The following is a 16,057-nucleotide window of genomic DNA, read 5'->3' as shown; positions in this document are numbered from 1 at the left end:
TTGAGCACATAGTCCAGGCTGACACTTTAGTGTCAGCACTCATGGAGTGCTGACACTAGTCGGAAGTGCCGTCTTTCGGATGAGACATTAAACCAAGACGTCTGACCTCTCGGGTGAATGTAAAAGATCCCCTGACACTATTTTCAAAAAGAGCAAAGGAGTTCTCCTGGTGTGCTGGCCAACATTTATCCCTCGACCAATATCACAAAAAAAAAATTCTATGGTTATTATCATGTTTGTGGGACCTTGCTGTGTGCAAATTGACTGCCGCATTTCCTACATTACTGTATAACGGTGACTATACTTAAAGTACTTTGGAACGTCCTGAGGTCGTGAAAGTCAGTATATAAATGCAAGTTTTTCCTTTAAGCACGTTGGAGTTCCACCTCACCTTGGTGATTTGGACGTGTGGTGCTTTTATAATGAATGAACGAAAGATATAGTAAAAAATAACACTGCCAGTTTCGTGGTTATAGCCAATATAGTACAAGCTATTCCTTTTCATCTCTGGTCCGAGCAGCTTCTTGTGTGCCTGGATGCAGGACTTCCAATCAAATCAAAGCAAAGACACAATGGTAGGAGAAGCTTGGATATATTAATAAACAGTGACATGTGGCATTTATTTGCAATTTGCAGCAAATGCTGGTGCAACATCCACTTGATCAGCTTTTGGAAATTGAAGCTTATTTTTTTGATAGCCCAGCCATTTTGGATACTGACTGCTACAACCTTAACCTTCTCTAGCTCTACAACCCCTCCAAAGAAAACTGTGTTCTGGCCTCTTGTGCATCCTGGATTTTCTTCTCCCCACCATTGGTGGCCGTGCCTTCAGCTGTCTAGGCCCTAAGCTCTGGCATTCCCTCCCTAATTCTCTCTGTCTATCTATCCTCCTTTAAGATGGTCCTTAAAATCTACCTCTTTGACCAAGCTTTTGGTCACCTGTCCTAATATCTCGTGTGGTTCGGTATCAAACTTGTGTCGGATAACACTCCTGTGAAGCGTCTTGGGATATTTTACTATGTTAAAGGTGCTGTATAAATGCAAATTGTTATTACAATCCTGCCAGAATGATGCGTATGAATATGATTTAAATCAAATTATTGTGTGGCTCTGAAAGGGTCAATAAAGTTGAATGAAGATGTTGCTCGTTGAATTGCAAGAAGTCAAGTGGCAGTTTATGAGCCCACAATACCATCCCTCTGGGATTTCTCCTGCTCCACTGACTTGTGTTGTGTTCTTTTCCCTCAGTTGTTGGAGGCCAACACCCAATTGATGTTGGCCCACTCGCAACACCTGCATGAAATACAACAATTAAAGGAGCAAATTGGCAATGCTGTGCCCAAAAATCAGTTGGTGCAATTGCAAGTGAAGCTAGCAGAAGGACAGCATAGAGTGCAGCATCTCCAAGAACAGTTCAACACTCAGAGTCAGGAAGCCACCAAACTGATGTGTGAACAACAGGTAAAGCACAAGTCCCATACCGCAAGCAGGTTTTTGGATCCTAATTAGACCCTGGTTTGCCTGTCTGTAAATGGTTCAAAAGGCCAGCTCCATGCTCAGGCACTGAAGAGTTCAGCTTTATGTAGGAGGACCAAATGTAACAACTTCTATCCAAAACTCTGCTGCCCATAGTCTAACCAATAACAACTTGTATTTATATAGCACCTTTAATGTAGTTAAATGTCCCAAGGCACTTCACAGGAGCGTTATCAAACAAAATTTGACACCGAGCCACATAAGGAGATATTTGTGGCAGATGATCAAAGATATAGGTTTTGGGGAGTATTTTAAAGGCACATAGAGAGGTGTAGAGGTTTAGGGAGGGAATTCCAGAGATTCGGGCCTTGGCTGCTGAAGGTACAGCCACTAATTGATGAGCAATTAAAATCGGGGATACCCAGAAGGCCAAAATTGGCAGAGTGCAGATATCTCGCATGGTTGTAGGGTTGTAGGAGGTTAGAGAGATAACCAGCACCTCTCACCCCCTGTTCTCACTGACCTACATTGACACGTGGTCCAGCACCACCTGAGATTTAAAATTCTCACCTTTGCGTTCAAATCCCTCCATGGTCGTCCCTCCCTATCTCTAACCTATTCCAGCCCTCCAAACTTATGCAATCTCTGCATTCCTCCAATTCTGGCCTTTTGTGCATCCCCCACTTCCTTCGCCCCACCACTGGCAGCCACGCCTTCAGCTGTCTACACCCTAAGCTCTTAAATTCCTTCCCTAAACCTTTCCAACTTCTTAAAACCTGCCTCTTTCACCTATCCCAATATCTCTATGTGGCTCAATTTCAGTTTTGTCTGAAAGCTCCTGTGAAGCGCTTTGGGATGTTTTACTATTTTAAAGGCACTATATAAATGCAAGTTGTTGTAACTAGTTTGGTTGCAGGATGCAGGTGGCACAGTCCAAGGAATAAATTCTCCAATTGCTTCATTATGAGGCAAAGATGCCTTGTTGAACAAAGCAACACTTCCTGCTCTGAGAAAGTGCTCAAGTCTGATTCCCTGGGCTCCCCGTCAATCAACTCCACTGTTACCGGTTGGGTGACTTTTTGCTGTTTTCAGTTGGCCTGCTATGTGGACATGAGATGAAGAAATAGCATTTTCTGGTGTGTGGTGCTTAAGTAGTACCCCTTCCTAAATCAGAATGGTACGAGACACGAGGGATTTCAATTATGGGGAGAGATTAGAAAAAACTGGGATTATTCCTGGAGCAGAGAAGGTTAAGGGGTGATTTAAGAGCTGTTGAAAATTATGAAGAGTTTTGATAAAAGTAGGTAGGGAGAAACTGTTTCTAATGGCAGGAGGGTTGGTAACCAAAGGGCACAGATTTAAGATAATTGGCTAAAGAACAAGAGGGGTGATGAGAATTTGTTTTTATGCAGCAAGTTATGATCTGGAATTCACTGCCTGCAAGGGCAGTGGAAGCAGATTCAGTAACTTTCAAAAGGGAATTGGATATATACTTGACAGGGAAAAATTTGCAGGAGAGTGAGACTTATTCAATAACTCTTTCAAAAAACCAGCAGAGGTACTGTATAATTCTATGCATCTCTGCATCCAACTGCATTTCCTGTATCAATTGCCAAAGTAAGAGTTTTGAAAATGTTTAAGTCCAATGTTGCCCAGTCTCTTTACCAGCCAGGCTACAAGAGAAATCACTGTACATTCCATTTCAGGAGGAGTACGAGAGACTTCTGAAGCAAATGGAGGAAAGGATGGAGGAGGTTGAACAGAAACTGAAAAGTGTACGAATGATGCTTCAAGAGAAGGTGAACCAGCTCAAGGAACAGGCAAGTAATTGCAGTGTACAGGTTTAACATGAAACGATGGATAAAAGCAGTCATAAGCCACTGCCCTAGATAGCGAGAGACATACAACAGAAACAAACTAACAAAGCATGCATTTGCTTCCATATGTGATGTGTATCAGAATTACATGCCTCTAATATTTTTAAATACAGCATTTATAGGCTAAAACAAGCTTATGCACTTGTGAAGATGCTCCTGGCTTTGGAGCAGCTATAAAATAAGGTTTGTTTCATTGTCAAGGTGAGCTGCAATCCTTTGGGTGTTGTGCCCAGATGTGAAACTATATTTCTCATTTATCGAAACTAGCGTAAAGACTCTGCTATAATAAATTCAGGTATTTGTTTGGGTGGATTGTAATTGAGACAGGTGCACTATTCAGGATTGCTGATCTACATTGGCTCCTGGTCAGCCAATGCCTCGATTTTAAAAATTCTCATCCTGGTTTTCAGATCCCTCCATAGCCTCATGCCTCCCCATCTCTAACCTCCTACAGCCTGACAACCTTCATCTCTGTGCTCCTCCAATTCTGGCCTTCTACACATCCATGACTTTAATTGCTCCACCATTGGAGATGATGCCTTCAGCTGCCAAGGCTTTAAGTTCTGGCATTCCCTTCTTAAACCACACCTCCTTTCAGACACTCCTTAAAACCTACCTCTTCGATCAAGCTTTGTTACCTATCCTAATATCTCCTTGTGGGGCTTGGTGTTAAATTTGGTCCAATACCCTTCCTGTGCAGTGTCTTGGGATGTTTTTACTGCATTAAAGGCACTATATAAATGCAAGTTTTTGATTGAAGAATTGATTTGCCTTTTTTGCCTGCAGTTTACCAAGAATGCCAAGTCTGACTTGATGTTGAAGGATCTGTATGTGGAGAATGCCCAGCTGATGAAAGCATTGCAGATTACAGAGCAGCGGCAGAAGGGCGCTGAGAAAAAGAACTTCTTGCTGGACGAGAAAATTGCAGCTTTGAACCGACTACTAAGAAAAATTGCTCCAGCCTCTCTTTCCTAATGGTGTCCAAATGTTGCTGCTTTAACAGTATTTTAAAAGAACTTGTGCCTGTGGTACTTAAACATCATTTCATCCTAATGTAATTAGCCCTGGAAAACAGTCAAAATAACCAACTGAAGAGTCAAATTCTGTCTTGGTATTCTATTTTAAGAGATTTTTTTTACCTCAAATCTTGCAATGCTAGCCCCATTTAAAAAAAAAAGTGAAGGTCACAGATTTATTTGTAAACATAGTTTGGGAGAAATTGTTTACTTTCCTTCCATTTATCCCTTCTCTCCTGAAGGCAGTGACTTGTACTGAAGGGGAACGCTATAAAAGAGATGGATTAAAATGTCAGATGGGATGGCGAAAAGCATAAATAGATTCAATTTCCCTGCTGGCAGTTTTTCTTTCAATTAATAGAACTCCCCTGTTTGTCTTCACGCTGGCAGCAGGAGAGACTACTGACCAAATGAATGGCCCAGCGATACTTCTGCCTTTAACCGGTCTACAGCCCAATGTTGCCATTTCTAACCTGCCCGCTCACCTAGGCCCTAGTGCTGCTCCCTTTCTCCCGATTGTTTCACAAATAGGAGACTAAGAAAAAAGAAAGTGAGGGGAGACGGCCAGAAATTAAAGGGCAAATGGAATGAAGAAGCATAATGTAGATTGGGAGATGGACACGCTGTTTAATCCTGATTCTGCCCGACAATCAGCAGCAGTCCACGTGCTAGTTGTGAAACACAAATACAACCATTGCTCCAATTGGTTGGATGCCCCTGATCTGGGGCACTTACTCTAGTGCTGGGTAGGATATCTGTTTATACATTTACAATGCAGATTACCAACTCTCCCACTCAATAAACCAAGTTTGATGTGTTTCCAGGGAATAACTGCATTCATGTAGCAGAACCTTCTCATTTACTAAATTTACTTTGAGATCCTGTTTTGTAATTTCCTTGATTTTTCTTTAGTTGATTGCTCCTGTAAATGTATAAAATGTACAGTTGATATGAAAACTGAACAAATGTTCTTGTTATTTGAAGATAAGACAATTTGTAAATGCTGACCCTGCTGTACAGAAACTCATGTTTTATTTAACTGATACCATTTTGATGAAAACGTTTTATAAAATCAAAGAATATATTATGTACACTGATTATTTAAATTGATTTGGATTAAAATGTATTGTTTATCTAAAGCTGCAATATTTGCTCACTCGCTCCCCTGGTCCAAGTATGCAGACTCGGTCAGGTCAGAAGTTCTACATCTTTTCAGTCTCACTTCAGGTTATACACATCAGTACATACAGCTACAGAAGACCACTGCTGAGCTGTATGCTCCCACAGCATGATTGTGCTTTGTAAATATTTTCCCACATGTAATTGCAGTGACTGACAAAGCAGAAGTTAAACTACGAATCATTGAGCAGCAATTTTCCTTATTCCACTGCCAGATGTGTCTAAAACCTACAAGGCTTATGACATTTCTCTGCGCTCTTCTTAAACATGAAAACACAAGCCTCGTGAACCTTTCCACAACAACTACAGTGTTTCTATTTATAAAAGGAGAATCCATGTGATTTAAGCCAACAGCTGAGGAATTTTTCAATTTACCGTCAAGCTAGCAAGGCTGATGTTCACAGGTAAGTCATATTTTAGCTTAAAGTCTACAAGATACAGACAATACATAATCAAAGCAACAGTCCAAGCAAGCTAAAGTAACCTACAAAAGATATTGGTTGTTTTCTTTAAACTGGCACTCAGGACAGCACGTGTTCCAAGATTCCTTGACGAATTAACTGTTCACACTTCCATCTGGGCATAAAATGCTGAAAGAAAACAAAAGAAATAATCACAGAATCCCCACAGTGCAGATAGAGGCCATTTTGGCCCATCGAGCCTGCACCGACACATATCCCACCCGATCCCCGTAATCCCACGTATTTAATCCCCCTAACACTAAGGGTCAATTTATCATAGCCAATCAACCTAACTCGCACATCTTTGGACTGTGGGAGGAAACCGGAGCACCCGGAGGAAACCCACGCAAACACAGGGAGAATGTGCAAACTCCACACAGGCAGTCACCCGAGGCCGGATTCGAACCCGGGTCCCTGGCGCTGTGAGGTAACAGTGCTAACCACTATGCCACCGTGCTGATTAATGAAGTTATTTACTTTTCTTCTGGTGGAGCGTGTGAGAAAGAAGTGAGGGACAAAGAAAGAGAATGTGTATTACAGCTCCATGTATATGAACCAAATCCTTGGATTTCCTCAATGTGAGAATATTTTGTAGCAAATCAGGAACAGATAGGTTACAGACACCAAGAATCAGGAGAATCAAGAGAAAATGGGACAGACGTATAGGGACCTCTAGTGGTAAAAATTCTGTAATGAGTTTGGAATGATCAAAAAAATCCTAATTATGAGGCATATTATAATGAAACCAATCTATAAATTTTACAACATGGAGTTAGTTGTTAGAATGTAGAGATGCACTGGCAGTAGACAGAAGTGAAAATCCTCACTGGTACAGTGGAGGATGTTAATGCGGAGGTGGATCAGGAAGAGCTTCATTCTGATCTGCCCTGTGAATATTTAATGTGGATACTGGGTGGCAGAAAAATATTTTCCATTCTCTGCACTGATGTATTCAAGTGAATTTTCCTGCTCATCAAGGTGATACATTTTAAGCAGAGTGGTAGAAAGTGGAAGTAACCATTGAACATGTTCTCACTCACTTCCTAACATTTGCCTCAAATATGTTCTAAACACAGACTACAGACCCTCTTATTCTGAAAACTACCTGTGTGGGAGAAGGGGAAAAGGAATTTACAGAGCAAGGTTTGTAGAAAGCAGTCTCAAATATTACCTGGCTGTTTTTTTTCAGAAGCACCGTAGTACCATCATCAATTTCATATTCGCCGTAATCTTTTAAACACCTCACCTACAGGAGGGGAAGAAAATCCACAAAATGTATAACAACTTGCATTTATACAGCACCTTTAACATAGTAAAATGTCCCAAGGCGCTTCACAGGAGCAATTACCAAACAAAATTTGCCACCGAGTCACATGGAGATATTAGGACAGGTGACCAAAAGATTGGTCAAAGAGGTAGGTTTTAAAGAACATCTTGAGATAGATGTTTAGGGAGAGAAATCCAGAGTTTAGGGTCTAGGCAGCTGAAGACCTGTCTGCCAATGGTGGGGCGAAGAAAATCAGGGGTGCACAATAGGCCAGAGTTGGAGGAACGCAGAGTTCGGAGGACTGCAAGAGGTTAGAGATGGGGAGGGACAAGGCCGTGGAAGGATTTTAACGCAGGGATGCTTGACTGGGTCAATGTAGGTCAGCGAGCACAGGGGTGATGTGTGAATGCTACGCAGTGATCTGCATGTTTTCCTGTTCCTTGTTTATTGAAGTCATTTTTCTTGCAAAATTTTTTTTTTTTTTTTTTTTTAAAAAAGGAAACAAATGGGTCAATTAATGGCTGCCTAAACCATTCTCCACCCTGTATGCATAATGGGAATAAATTGTATAAAATCAAATATTCTGGCACCGCATAGTACACAAGTTCACAACTGCACGGCGAGTTATCAATGTTAACCGAGCCATAGTAAGGAGATACTGGGCACGAGCCTGGCAACATGCACCAGCACTAGTCATAATGGCTATAGCAAAGACCCGGGACTAAGTCACCTATGTAACCGATCCACACTAATATGCAACATACAGAGACCACAGGAGGGAGAGAAAGTTAACAATATCACATGGTTCTGCTGTAAAATTTGAAGTATCATAATAAAGAATATAAGTTGCCTGACATATTAAGGATGCGACAGGAATACCACAGGCTTTGAAGTGAAATGGAGTTAATATGAGAGATACTAGAGGTCAAGAAAAAGTTCTCTGTTCCAGGAGGGAAGTGTCATTTTCAGAATCACATTCAAGTGACAAAACCATAAAATCGATAAGATTTGTCATTGCTTTAGACACAGATTCAAGAATTCTGATGAATCAGTTCACTAGGCAACACACCATCTTATTTTATTAGAAATGGATGTCTATCGCACTTCAGCAGCCAAATGGACCAACATCCCTATAAACATCCATGGTTGACCCGAGTGCACTGATCACTAAACCTCAAGTTACAATACAGTAAACTCTTGTTTAAACAGCACCTAATTATCCGGAATTCTCCAATAACCGGCAAAATTCAGGCATAGGTTTTGAGGCTTCCGTATATGGTATATTTGTGGCCGTGCAGCCGTGGCTCCGGCACCTGTGGCCGGGGCTCCGGCACCTGTGGCCGTGCAGCCGGGGCTCCGGCACCTGTGGCCGTGCTCTCGTACCTTGGGCCATTGTCACTCCATGTCCCTTCTTCTGGTCTGAGGTCAGCCGATATATAAATTGCCTCAGTAGGTATACCTCTCCGTTATCTGGAATTTTTTAATCAACCGGCACCATCCCGGTCCCATAGGTGCCGGATGCAAAAGAGTTTACTGTACTTGCCTCGATAAACAGACTTTTTGGAGGTTTCATATCTTGAGTTATGTCCAGCCCTTCGTCTCCTCCAATGGACCTCATGTAAGTGGCAAGCGACTTTTTGTACTGGTTGAACCATTCTGTCTGCAGTGAAGAAAGAATCAAAGCTAATGCAAAGGAACTCCTGAAACTGAATATTCAAGGAATAGCAGTGCAGAGTGGAAAACTACAGGAAAACCACCCTTCAAAGTGAATCCTTTGCATTGGGACACTCCACAAACCAACATTCGGACATTTTACTTGTTAGACAAACTAAAATACACCTTTTTAAACAAATCCAAAAGTTCTGCTTTGTTCTACTAGCTTTTAGTGATGGTCATTTAATTCATTCTCAGGATATGGGTGTCGCTGGCAAGGCTGGCATATTTTGCCCATCCCTAGCTACCCTCGAGGTGGTTGTAGTGGGCCTTCTTGAACCACTGCAATATTCTTTTTTGTAGCAGTTTGAGTGGCTCGCTAGGTCACCTCAGAGGGCAGTTAAGAGTCAGCCATGTTGGTGTGGGACTGGAGTCACATATTAGGCCAGACCGGGTAAGGACGCCAGGTTTCCTTCCCTAGAGGACATTAGTGAACCAGTTGGGTATGTTCACATGAGAACTCACGTTCTCTGGATTACTAGTCCAATAACATAACCACTACACCACGTACCGTTTAATGTGGAATTATTAAAGCCAAACAACTGCTGTTGCAGTAGCAGCAACAACAACCACCATTTATATAGCACCTTTAACACAGTAAAAAATCCCAAGGTACTTCACAGGAACGATTATCAAACCAAATTTGACACTGATCCACATAAGGAGATAATAGGATAGGTGAAGTGGTAGGTTTTAAGGAGCGTTTTAAAGGAGGAGTGAGCGGTAGAGAGGCAGCGAGGTTTAGGGAGGAAATTCTTAGGGCCGAGGCAGCTGAAGGCACAACCGCCAATGGTGGAGCGAAGAAAAACAGGGATGCTCAAGGAGGACAGAATTGGAGGAATGCAGAGCTCTCGGAGGGTTGCAGGGCTGGAGGAGGTTACAGAGATAGGATGGGGCGAGGCCATGGAGGGATTTGAAAACAAGGATGAGAACTTTAAATTAAGGGCGTTGCCAGACCGGGAGCCAACGTAGGTCAGTGAACACGGGGGTGATGGGTGAATGGGATTTGGTGAGTTAGGATACGGGCAGCAGAGTTTTGGATTAGCTCAAGTTTACAAAGTGTGCAAGGTGGAAGCATTGGAATAGTCGAGTCTAGTGGCATCAACAGCACGGATGAGGGTTTCAGCAGCAGATGAGCGGTGGCAGGGGCAGAGATGGGCAATGTTAGAGTGAAAGTAGGTAGTCTTGGTGATGGATGATGGTGAGGATATGGGGTCAGAAACTCAGGGTCAAATAGAATGCCAATGTTGCAAACAGTCTGGTTCAGCCTCACTAGTTTGTGTCAGACTTTTTAAACAGTGTGACACTTGCAGTGTAATATACAGTATAGGAATTGTTTAAACCACTGCCCAAATAGCCAAGGCATCACCCACAGTACTGACTCCCACCCAGAAGAACCAAACATGAAATGGCAACATAAACCTTCACTTGAATGTGTGATGCGCTATCAATTACTCATAAAAGACTGAGAGTTAGAAGAGTAACTAAAGGCTTTATTAACAACAGAATGGAGGTCTGCCTCGAGTGGTCGACCGGTCCAGGATACCAAGGGCTGGGGAGCAGTCACCTTTATACTAGGACCTGTGGGAGGAGTCAGCCGAGGCATGTCCAGGCATGTACACAGTGGAATACAAACAGGACAAACAGGAATACAAACAAACAGTGGTTTACCACAATGTGCTCATTCAGCAGATTTTACTAGTTCTTCCCTGGTCACAACACAGAGCACTGTGGGGTGCATCAGGGAGGAAAGACTTCAGACAACCACATCTACTCATCCTACAAGAATGTTGATTCCTGCTGTCTAGTCAGTGATGATTAGGAATCGGGTTCTTTCTTTAAATTTCCCAGTTTTTATTTTAAAAGATTTAAACCTGGTGAAAATTAGGAGAGATGGGAAGTGGGGGGGGGGGGGGGCGGCGCGAGAGAAAGAGAGCTAGCTCCCATTTTCCCCACTGATGTTACGCTGGTAAACAAGAGTGACCTGGGTGGGGCAAGGACCATTCCTTCTAATGCTACTTCTGGGATTTCCCACTGGATGAGGCATTGGGTGTATAATACGTCTGCCCAGATATGGGTGAACATAATAGAACATGGCATAAAAGTCAAGTCAATATCAGTATTTCCTGCCATTTGTGCCTTGGAAATACTGGGGGGGGGGGGGGGGGGGGGAAAGAGGCACAATGACATGGCATAACCAGTGTGTCTATAGGTAGAGTTCAAAAAAAATTAGATGGCCCCTTTGATGAACTCAATCAATCGCAGAGCCTTAGTCAAAGTGGGAATTTTAAAAAACTTGCAGCATCCCCGCTCCCACTCCTCCCATTAGCTAACACTGCCAGACCTGCTTTGCTGTAGCAAGGCACTGCAACCATTTCCCTCACAATAGGAGGCAGGCACCACAGCAACATTGCAAGTGGCCCAGGGGCCTACCCTAATCTTGTAAATCAACCCAACCTTAGGAAATGGACTGGGGACACAGGCAGATGGGAATCCCACTCTGCTGGAGATCTGCTGCTATTGCAGCAAACAGGAAATCTGACTCAATGACAGTTTAATTCCTGGGGGGAAATTCAATATTAACTGTTACTGTTATAGTTTATTCACTTATTCTTTAATGATGTATTTTTTAAATGCTATTTTGTAATTTTACTTACATAGGTTACAAATCTTTTTGAGGGAGTACTGGAGAGAAAAAACACTGAGCCCACCAGATGTGTAGGTCAAAGAGGCACACAGAACCAAAACATCACAAAGCTCATTAGAAAGAAGCAAGATTATGGGAAAACTTTTGTTGGGAAAACATGTGTTGGCAATACTGCCAACTTTCACTCTCTCTGGAGTCCCCAAAGGATCCATCTTTGGCCCCCCCTCCTCTGCCTCATATACATGCTGCCCCAGGCGACATCATCCACAGACAGTAGGGTCAGCTTCCATATGCATGATGCTGACACACAGCTCCACCTCTCAACTCCTCCACCACCTCTTGTCTGACAAGCTGCTCATCGAACATCCAGTCTCAGATGAGTCACAACATCTTCCAGCTACTACACATGGGGAAGATCGAAGCCATCACCTTCAGCCCTGTCACAAAATCTGCACCCTTGCCATTGTCTCAGCTTGAACCAGACTGTTCCCAACTTTGGTGTTCCATTTGACCCCAACCGGAGTGCTCAACCCCATATCCTCACCATCCACTACACATCATTGCCAGCCCCTGTTCCCAGCTCAGCCCCGTGCCAGCTGAAATCCTCTCCCATGCCATTATCACCTCCAGACTTGACTATTCCAATGCTCTCCAGGCTGGTTTTCCAACTTCCACCACCCATAAACTTTACCGCATCCAAAACTCTGCTCCCTGTATCCCATCCCATTTCAAGTCCCAGTTGCTCATCATTTCTGTCCTTTCTGACTGGCTCCTGGTCACCAGTGGCCCAAATTTAAAATTCTCATCCTTGTGTTTATATCCCTCCCTAGCTCTGTAACCTCCTCCAGCCCTACAACTCTCCCCTCTGACTCCAGCCTCATGTGTATTTTCACTCCTCTTTGGATGCCATAACGTTCAGCTGCCCAGATCCCACTCTCTGGAATTCCCTCCCTAAACCTCTCCCTCCTCTAAAGACACTCCTTGAATCCTACCTCTTTGACTAAGCTTTTGGTCACCTGTCCTAATATCTCCTTATATGGCTCAGCATTTCCCCTGGCATCTTGGGATGTTCTTCTAAGTTAATGGTGCAATGTAAATACAAGTCGTTGAGGAAAGGATATTGGAGCAATGTGGAGTTACTAGTATGACACCACTGATGAAAGAATTGAAAAGCTGGGACTGTAATTACTAGACTGAGGGGGAGGGGTAAATTACAAAAGGGGTGTTCAAAGTTTTGAAAGGGTTTAAGAACGTAAATGGTGAAAGATTATTTCTACTGGTCAGTGAATCACAAGCAAAGGGCATGAATTTAAGATTAGCACGATAAAGCATTAAGGGGACATAAGACACATTTTCACACAAAGGTTGATCAGAATATTGAACATGTTACTGTGAGCAGCTATTGGAGGAGAGTCAATCACAGCAGTTAAAAGGGAACACTTGAGGGAAAATGTTAAAAAGGTCCCAGGATAAGAACAGGGAAATGGAATTAGAGCAAGTAGCTATGACGTGGAGCTAGCACAGGCACAGTTACGAATGGCCTCCTTCTATGCTGAAATTTCCATGGTTCTATGAAAAAGCAAAATTAAATTAGCCAGGGCTACACTAAAAGGGTCGAGGTGAACAGAGAGTTGGATGGACTGAATGGCTTTTCCTCATTCCCACATTTTTAGGTTCTTGACAATCTGTTTTAAAGCAGCCTTACCTCCTCAGCAGCAAAATGGAACCGGATTCCTGATGGTAGAACACTTCCATATTCCCATCTCAACGATCGAATCCGCAATAAACGGTCGTACCTGTTGAGGAGAAAACATGTTAATTTAATTTTTTTTTTTTTTTTTTTTTAAAGCTCGATCTCTTTCCTCTATTTCCCCCCCCCCCCCCCCCTTTACTTCTTTTCTGAAGGAACTATTCATACCGGCTCCCCACAGACCGAGGTCGCTCATTATCTCTCTCATTCATCTGCAGTGGATGTTGGTAGGCTATTTAACGATGGGACCTGATCCTGTGCTCGCCTGACATCAGCACACAAATACCCCCGGACAGTCAGTGGATGGTAATCAGGAGTGGATATCCTGGCTGATTTTCCCCCTCCCTTTCCCAGACACATTGATGCCAACTAAAGCACCTCGCTGCCGTCTTGAAGTCTGGACACTCCTCCCCATCCCCGTGACTTTATCCAGCCCTACAACTCTGCGTGCCTCCAACTCTGGCCTCTTGGGAATCCCCGACTTCCTTTGCCCCACCATTGGCAACCGTACTGTCAGCTGCCTAGGCCCCAAGCTCTGGAATTCCCTCCCTAAACTCTGCCTCGCTCTCCCCTCCTTTAAGATGCTCCTTAAAACCTACATCACCTGTCCCAATGCCTCCTTCTTTGATTTGGTGTCAATTTCTGTCCAATTACGCTCCTGTGAAGCACCTTGGGACGTTTTACTATGTTAAAAGGCACTATAAAAACACAAGCTGGATTCTCTTGACCAGATTTTACAAGGTAAAAACAATGACACGTACAAACTTTTGAAAAGGCTTTCATTCAACAATGAAACCTGAAAACAGCATACAGATTAGGTTGGCTTTGTATCTTCACCTACGTCCTTCGAATGAACATTACTTAGCAATAGGTACTTGTAAAGACTGACTCTTTGTTACTCATTGTATTTTTGATGGAGACAGTTTAATATATCGCGGGACAGAGAAGATAATGAGCCCCTCGTCCTGATGTAGACAGGAACCCAGCTACCGGATGCCAAGGAAATTTGGATGAAAAATAAATCTATGGTTTCCCTGGCAGAACAGAGCCATGGGAGCTGTGAATTTCCCACATTTAATCCACATAAATTCACTGATATCAGCTGTAGGTAGTCTGTGTCCCCCAAGCTCAGGGAGGGGGAATAAAAACCAATCAGAAACGGTTTCCACCCTCACTACTAGAATCATACAGCACTGAAAGAGGCCACTCAACCCATCGAGCCTGTGCCAGCTCTTTGAAAGAGCTATCAATTAGCCCCACTCCTCTGTTCTTTCCCCATAGCCTTACTATACACTTTGAGAGTGTGGATATTGTGCGAGGATACCCTCATGATATACTGCCCATCATTGCTGAAACTCTAATCCATGCTTTCATTGGCGCAAAGATTGATTTCTCAAAGGCTCTCACTGGCCTTCATTTGCAGCAGTTAATCCAGAAGTCTGTGGTCCATATCTTCTCCTGTACAATATCCAATACAGATGTGGGGGAGGTGCCTGAGGTTTGGAAAGTGGCAAATGTGACACCATTGTTCAAGAAAGGGTGCAAGGACAATCCTAGTAACTACAGGCTGGTCAGTTTAACATCAGTGGTGGGTAAAGTTTTAGAAACAATAATCAAGGAAAAAATTAACGGGCACTTGGAGAGGTTTAAGCTAATTAAGGAGAGCCAACACGGATTTGTAAAAGGCAGATCGTGTTTGACTAATCTAATTGAATTTTTTGATGAAGTAACAGGGAGGATTGATGAAGGGAATGCAATGGATGTTGTTTACATGGATTTTCAGAAGGCGTTTGACAAAGCACCACATAGAAGGCTGGTTAACAAAATTGAGGCTCATGGAATAGGTGGGTCAGTGGCAGCTTGGATAAGGAATTGGCTTAAGGATAGAAATCAGCGAGTTGTGGTAAATGCCTGTTTTTCAGACTGGAGGATGGTAGACAGTGGTGTTACCCAAGGTCAGTGCTGGGGCCATTGCTTCTTTTGAAATTACCTGGATATTGGAATACAGAGTAGAATTTCTAAATTTGCCGATGACACCAAACTTGGGGGTGTGGCAAATATTGATGATACCAATCGACTGCAACAGGACATAGAAAGGCTAGCAGAATGGGCAGATGGAATTTAATACAGAGAAGTGTGAGGTGATGCATTTTGGCAGAAGGAACAGGGAGAGGCAATATACACTTAATGGCACAGTTTTAAAGAGTGTGCAGGGACAGAGGGACCTGGGAGTTAATGTGCATAGGTCGCTGAAGGTGGCAGGACATATTGAGAGAGTGGTTAGCAAAGCATATTGGATCTTGGGTTTCATAAAGAGAGGTATTGAGTACAAAAGTAGAGAAGTTATGCTGAACCTTTATAAAGCGCTGGTTAGGCCACAACTGGAGTATTGCGTCCAGTTCTGGTCACCACACTTTAGGAAGGGTGTGAAGGCCCTTGAGAGGGTGCAGAGGAGATTTACCAGAATGATTCCGGGGATGGGGGATCTTAGCTACAAGGACAGGTCGGAGAAGCTGGATTTGTTTTCATTAGAGCAAAGGAGGTCGAGGGGTGATTTGATAGAGGTGTACAAGATTATGACGGGTTTGGATAGGCTAGACGGGGAAAGGCTGTTCCCATTAGTTGATGGTACAAGGACTAGGGGACACAAATTTAAGGTTCTGGGCAAGAG

The 16,057-nt window shown here is 43.2% G+C and overlaps 2 protein-coding genes across 5 annotated transcripts in view; one reads left to right on the top strand and one right to left on the bottom strand.

Annotated features, from left to right (window-relative positions):
* ninl (ninein-like) overlaps window positions 1-5,508 on the top strand; it is a 160,056-nt gene extending 154,548 nt beyond the window's left edge. For all 3 annotated transcript variants that reach the window (XM_085981883.1, XM_085981882.1, XM_085981884.1), the window contains 3 exons: window positions 1,249-1,461; window positions 3,183-3,296; window positions 4,140-5,508. In XM_085981883.1, coding sequence (XP_085838009.1) covers window positions 1,249-1,461; window positions 3,183-3,296; window positions 4,140-4,328 — 516 coding nt within the window. In that variant the 3' untranslated portion in view covers window positions 4,329-5,508. The remainder of the gene's footprint in view (window positions 1-1,248; window positions 1,462-3,182; window positions 3,297-4,139) is intronic.
* Window positions 1-16,057, bottom strand: part of gins1 (GINS complex subunit 1 (Psf1 homolog)) — a 62,855-nt gene that overhangs the window by 24,931 nt on the left and 21,867 nt on the right. Inside the window, exons 4-7 of one of the 2 annotated variants that reach the window (XM_085981889.1) lie at window positions 13,342-13,432; window positions 8,820-8,936; window positions 7,181-7,255; window positions 6,037-6,138 (exon numbers count right to left, since the gene is read on the bottom strand). In XM_085981889.1, coding sequence (XP_085838015.1) covers window positions 6,070-6,138; window positions 7,181-7,255; window positions 8,820-8,936; window positions 13,342-13,432 — 352 coding nt within the window. In that variant the 3' untranslated portion in view covers window positions 6,037-6,069. Of the gene's footprint in view, window positions 1-5,384; window positions 6,139-7,180; window positions 7,256-8,819; window positions 8,937-13,341; window positions 13,433-16,057 lie in introns of those variants that run through there. The other variant, XM_085981888.1, reaches the window with a different exon arrangement.

This window comes from Somniosus microcephalus, chromosome 3 (genome assembly GCF_052327205.1).
Source record: "Somniosus microcephalus isolate GS21.2 chromosome 3, FLI_Smic_1.0, whole genome shotgun sequence".
NCBI classification, from domain to species: domain Eukaryota; kingdom Metazoa; phylum Chordata; class Chondrichthyes; order Squaliformes; family Somniosidae; genus Somniosus; species Somniosus microcephalus.
This window is presented reverse-complemented; position numbering and strand designations above follow the sequence as displayed.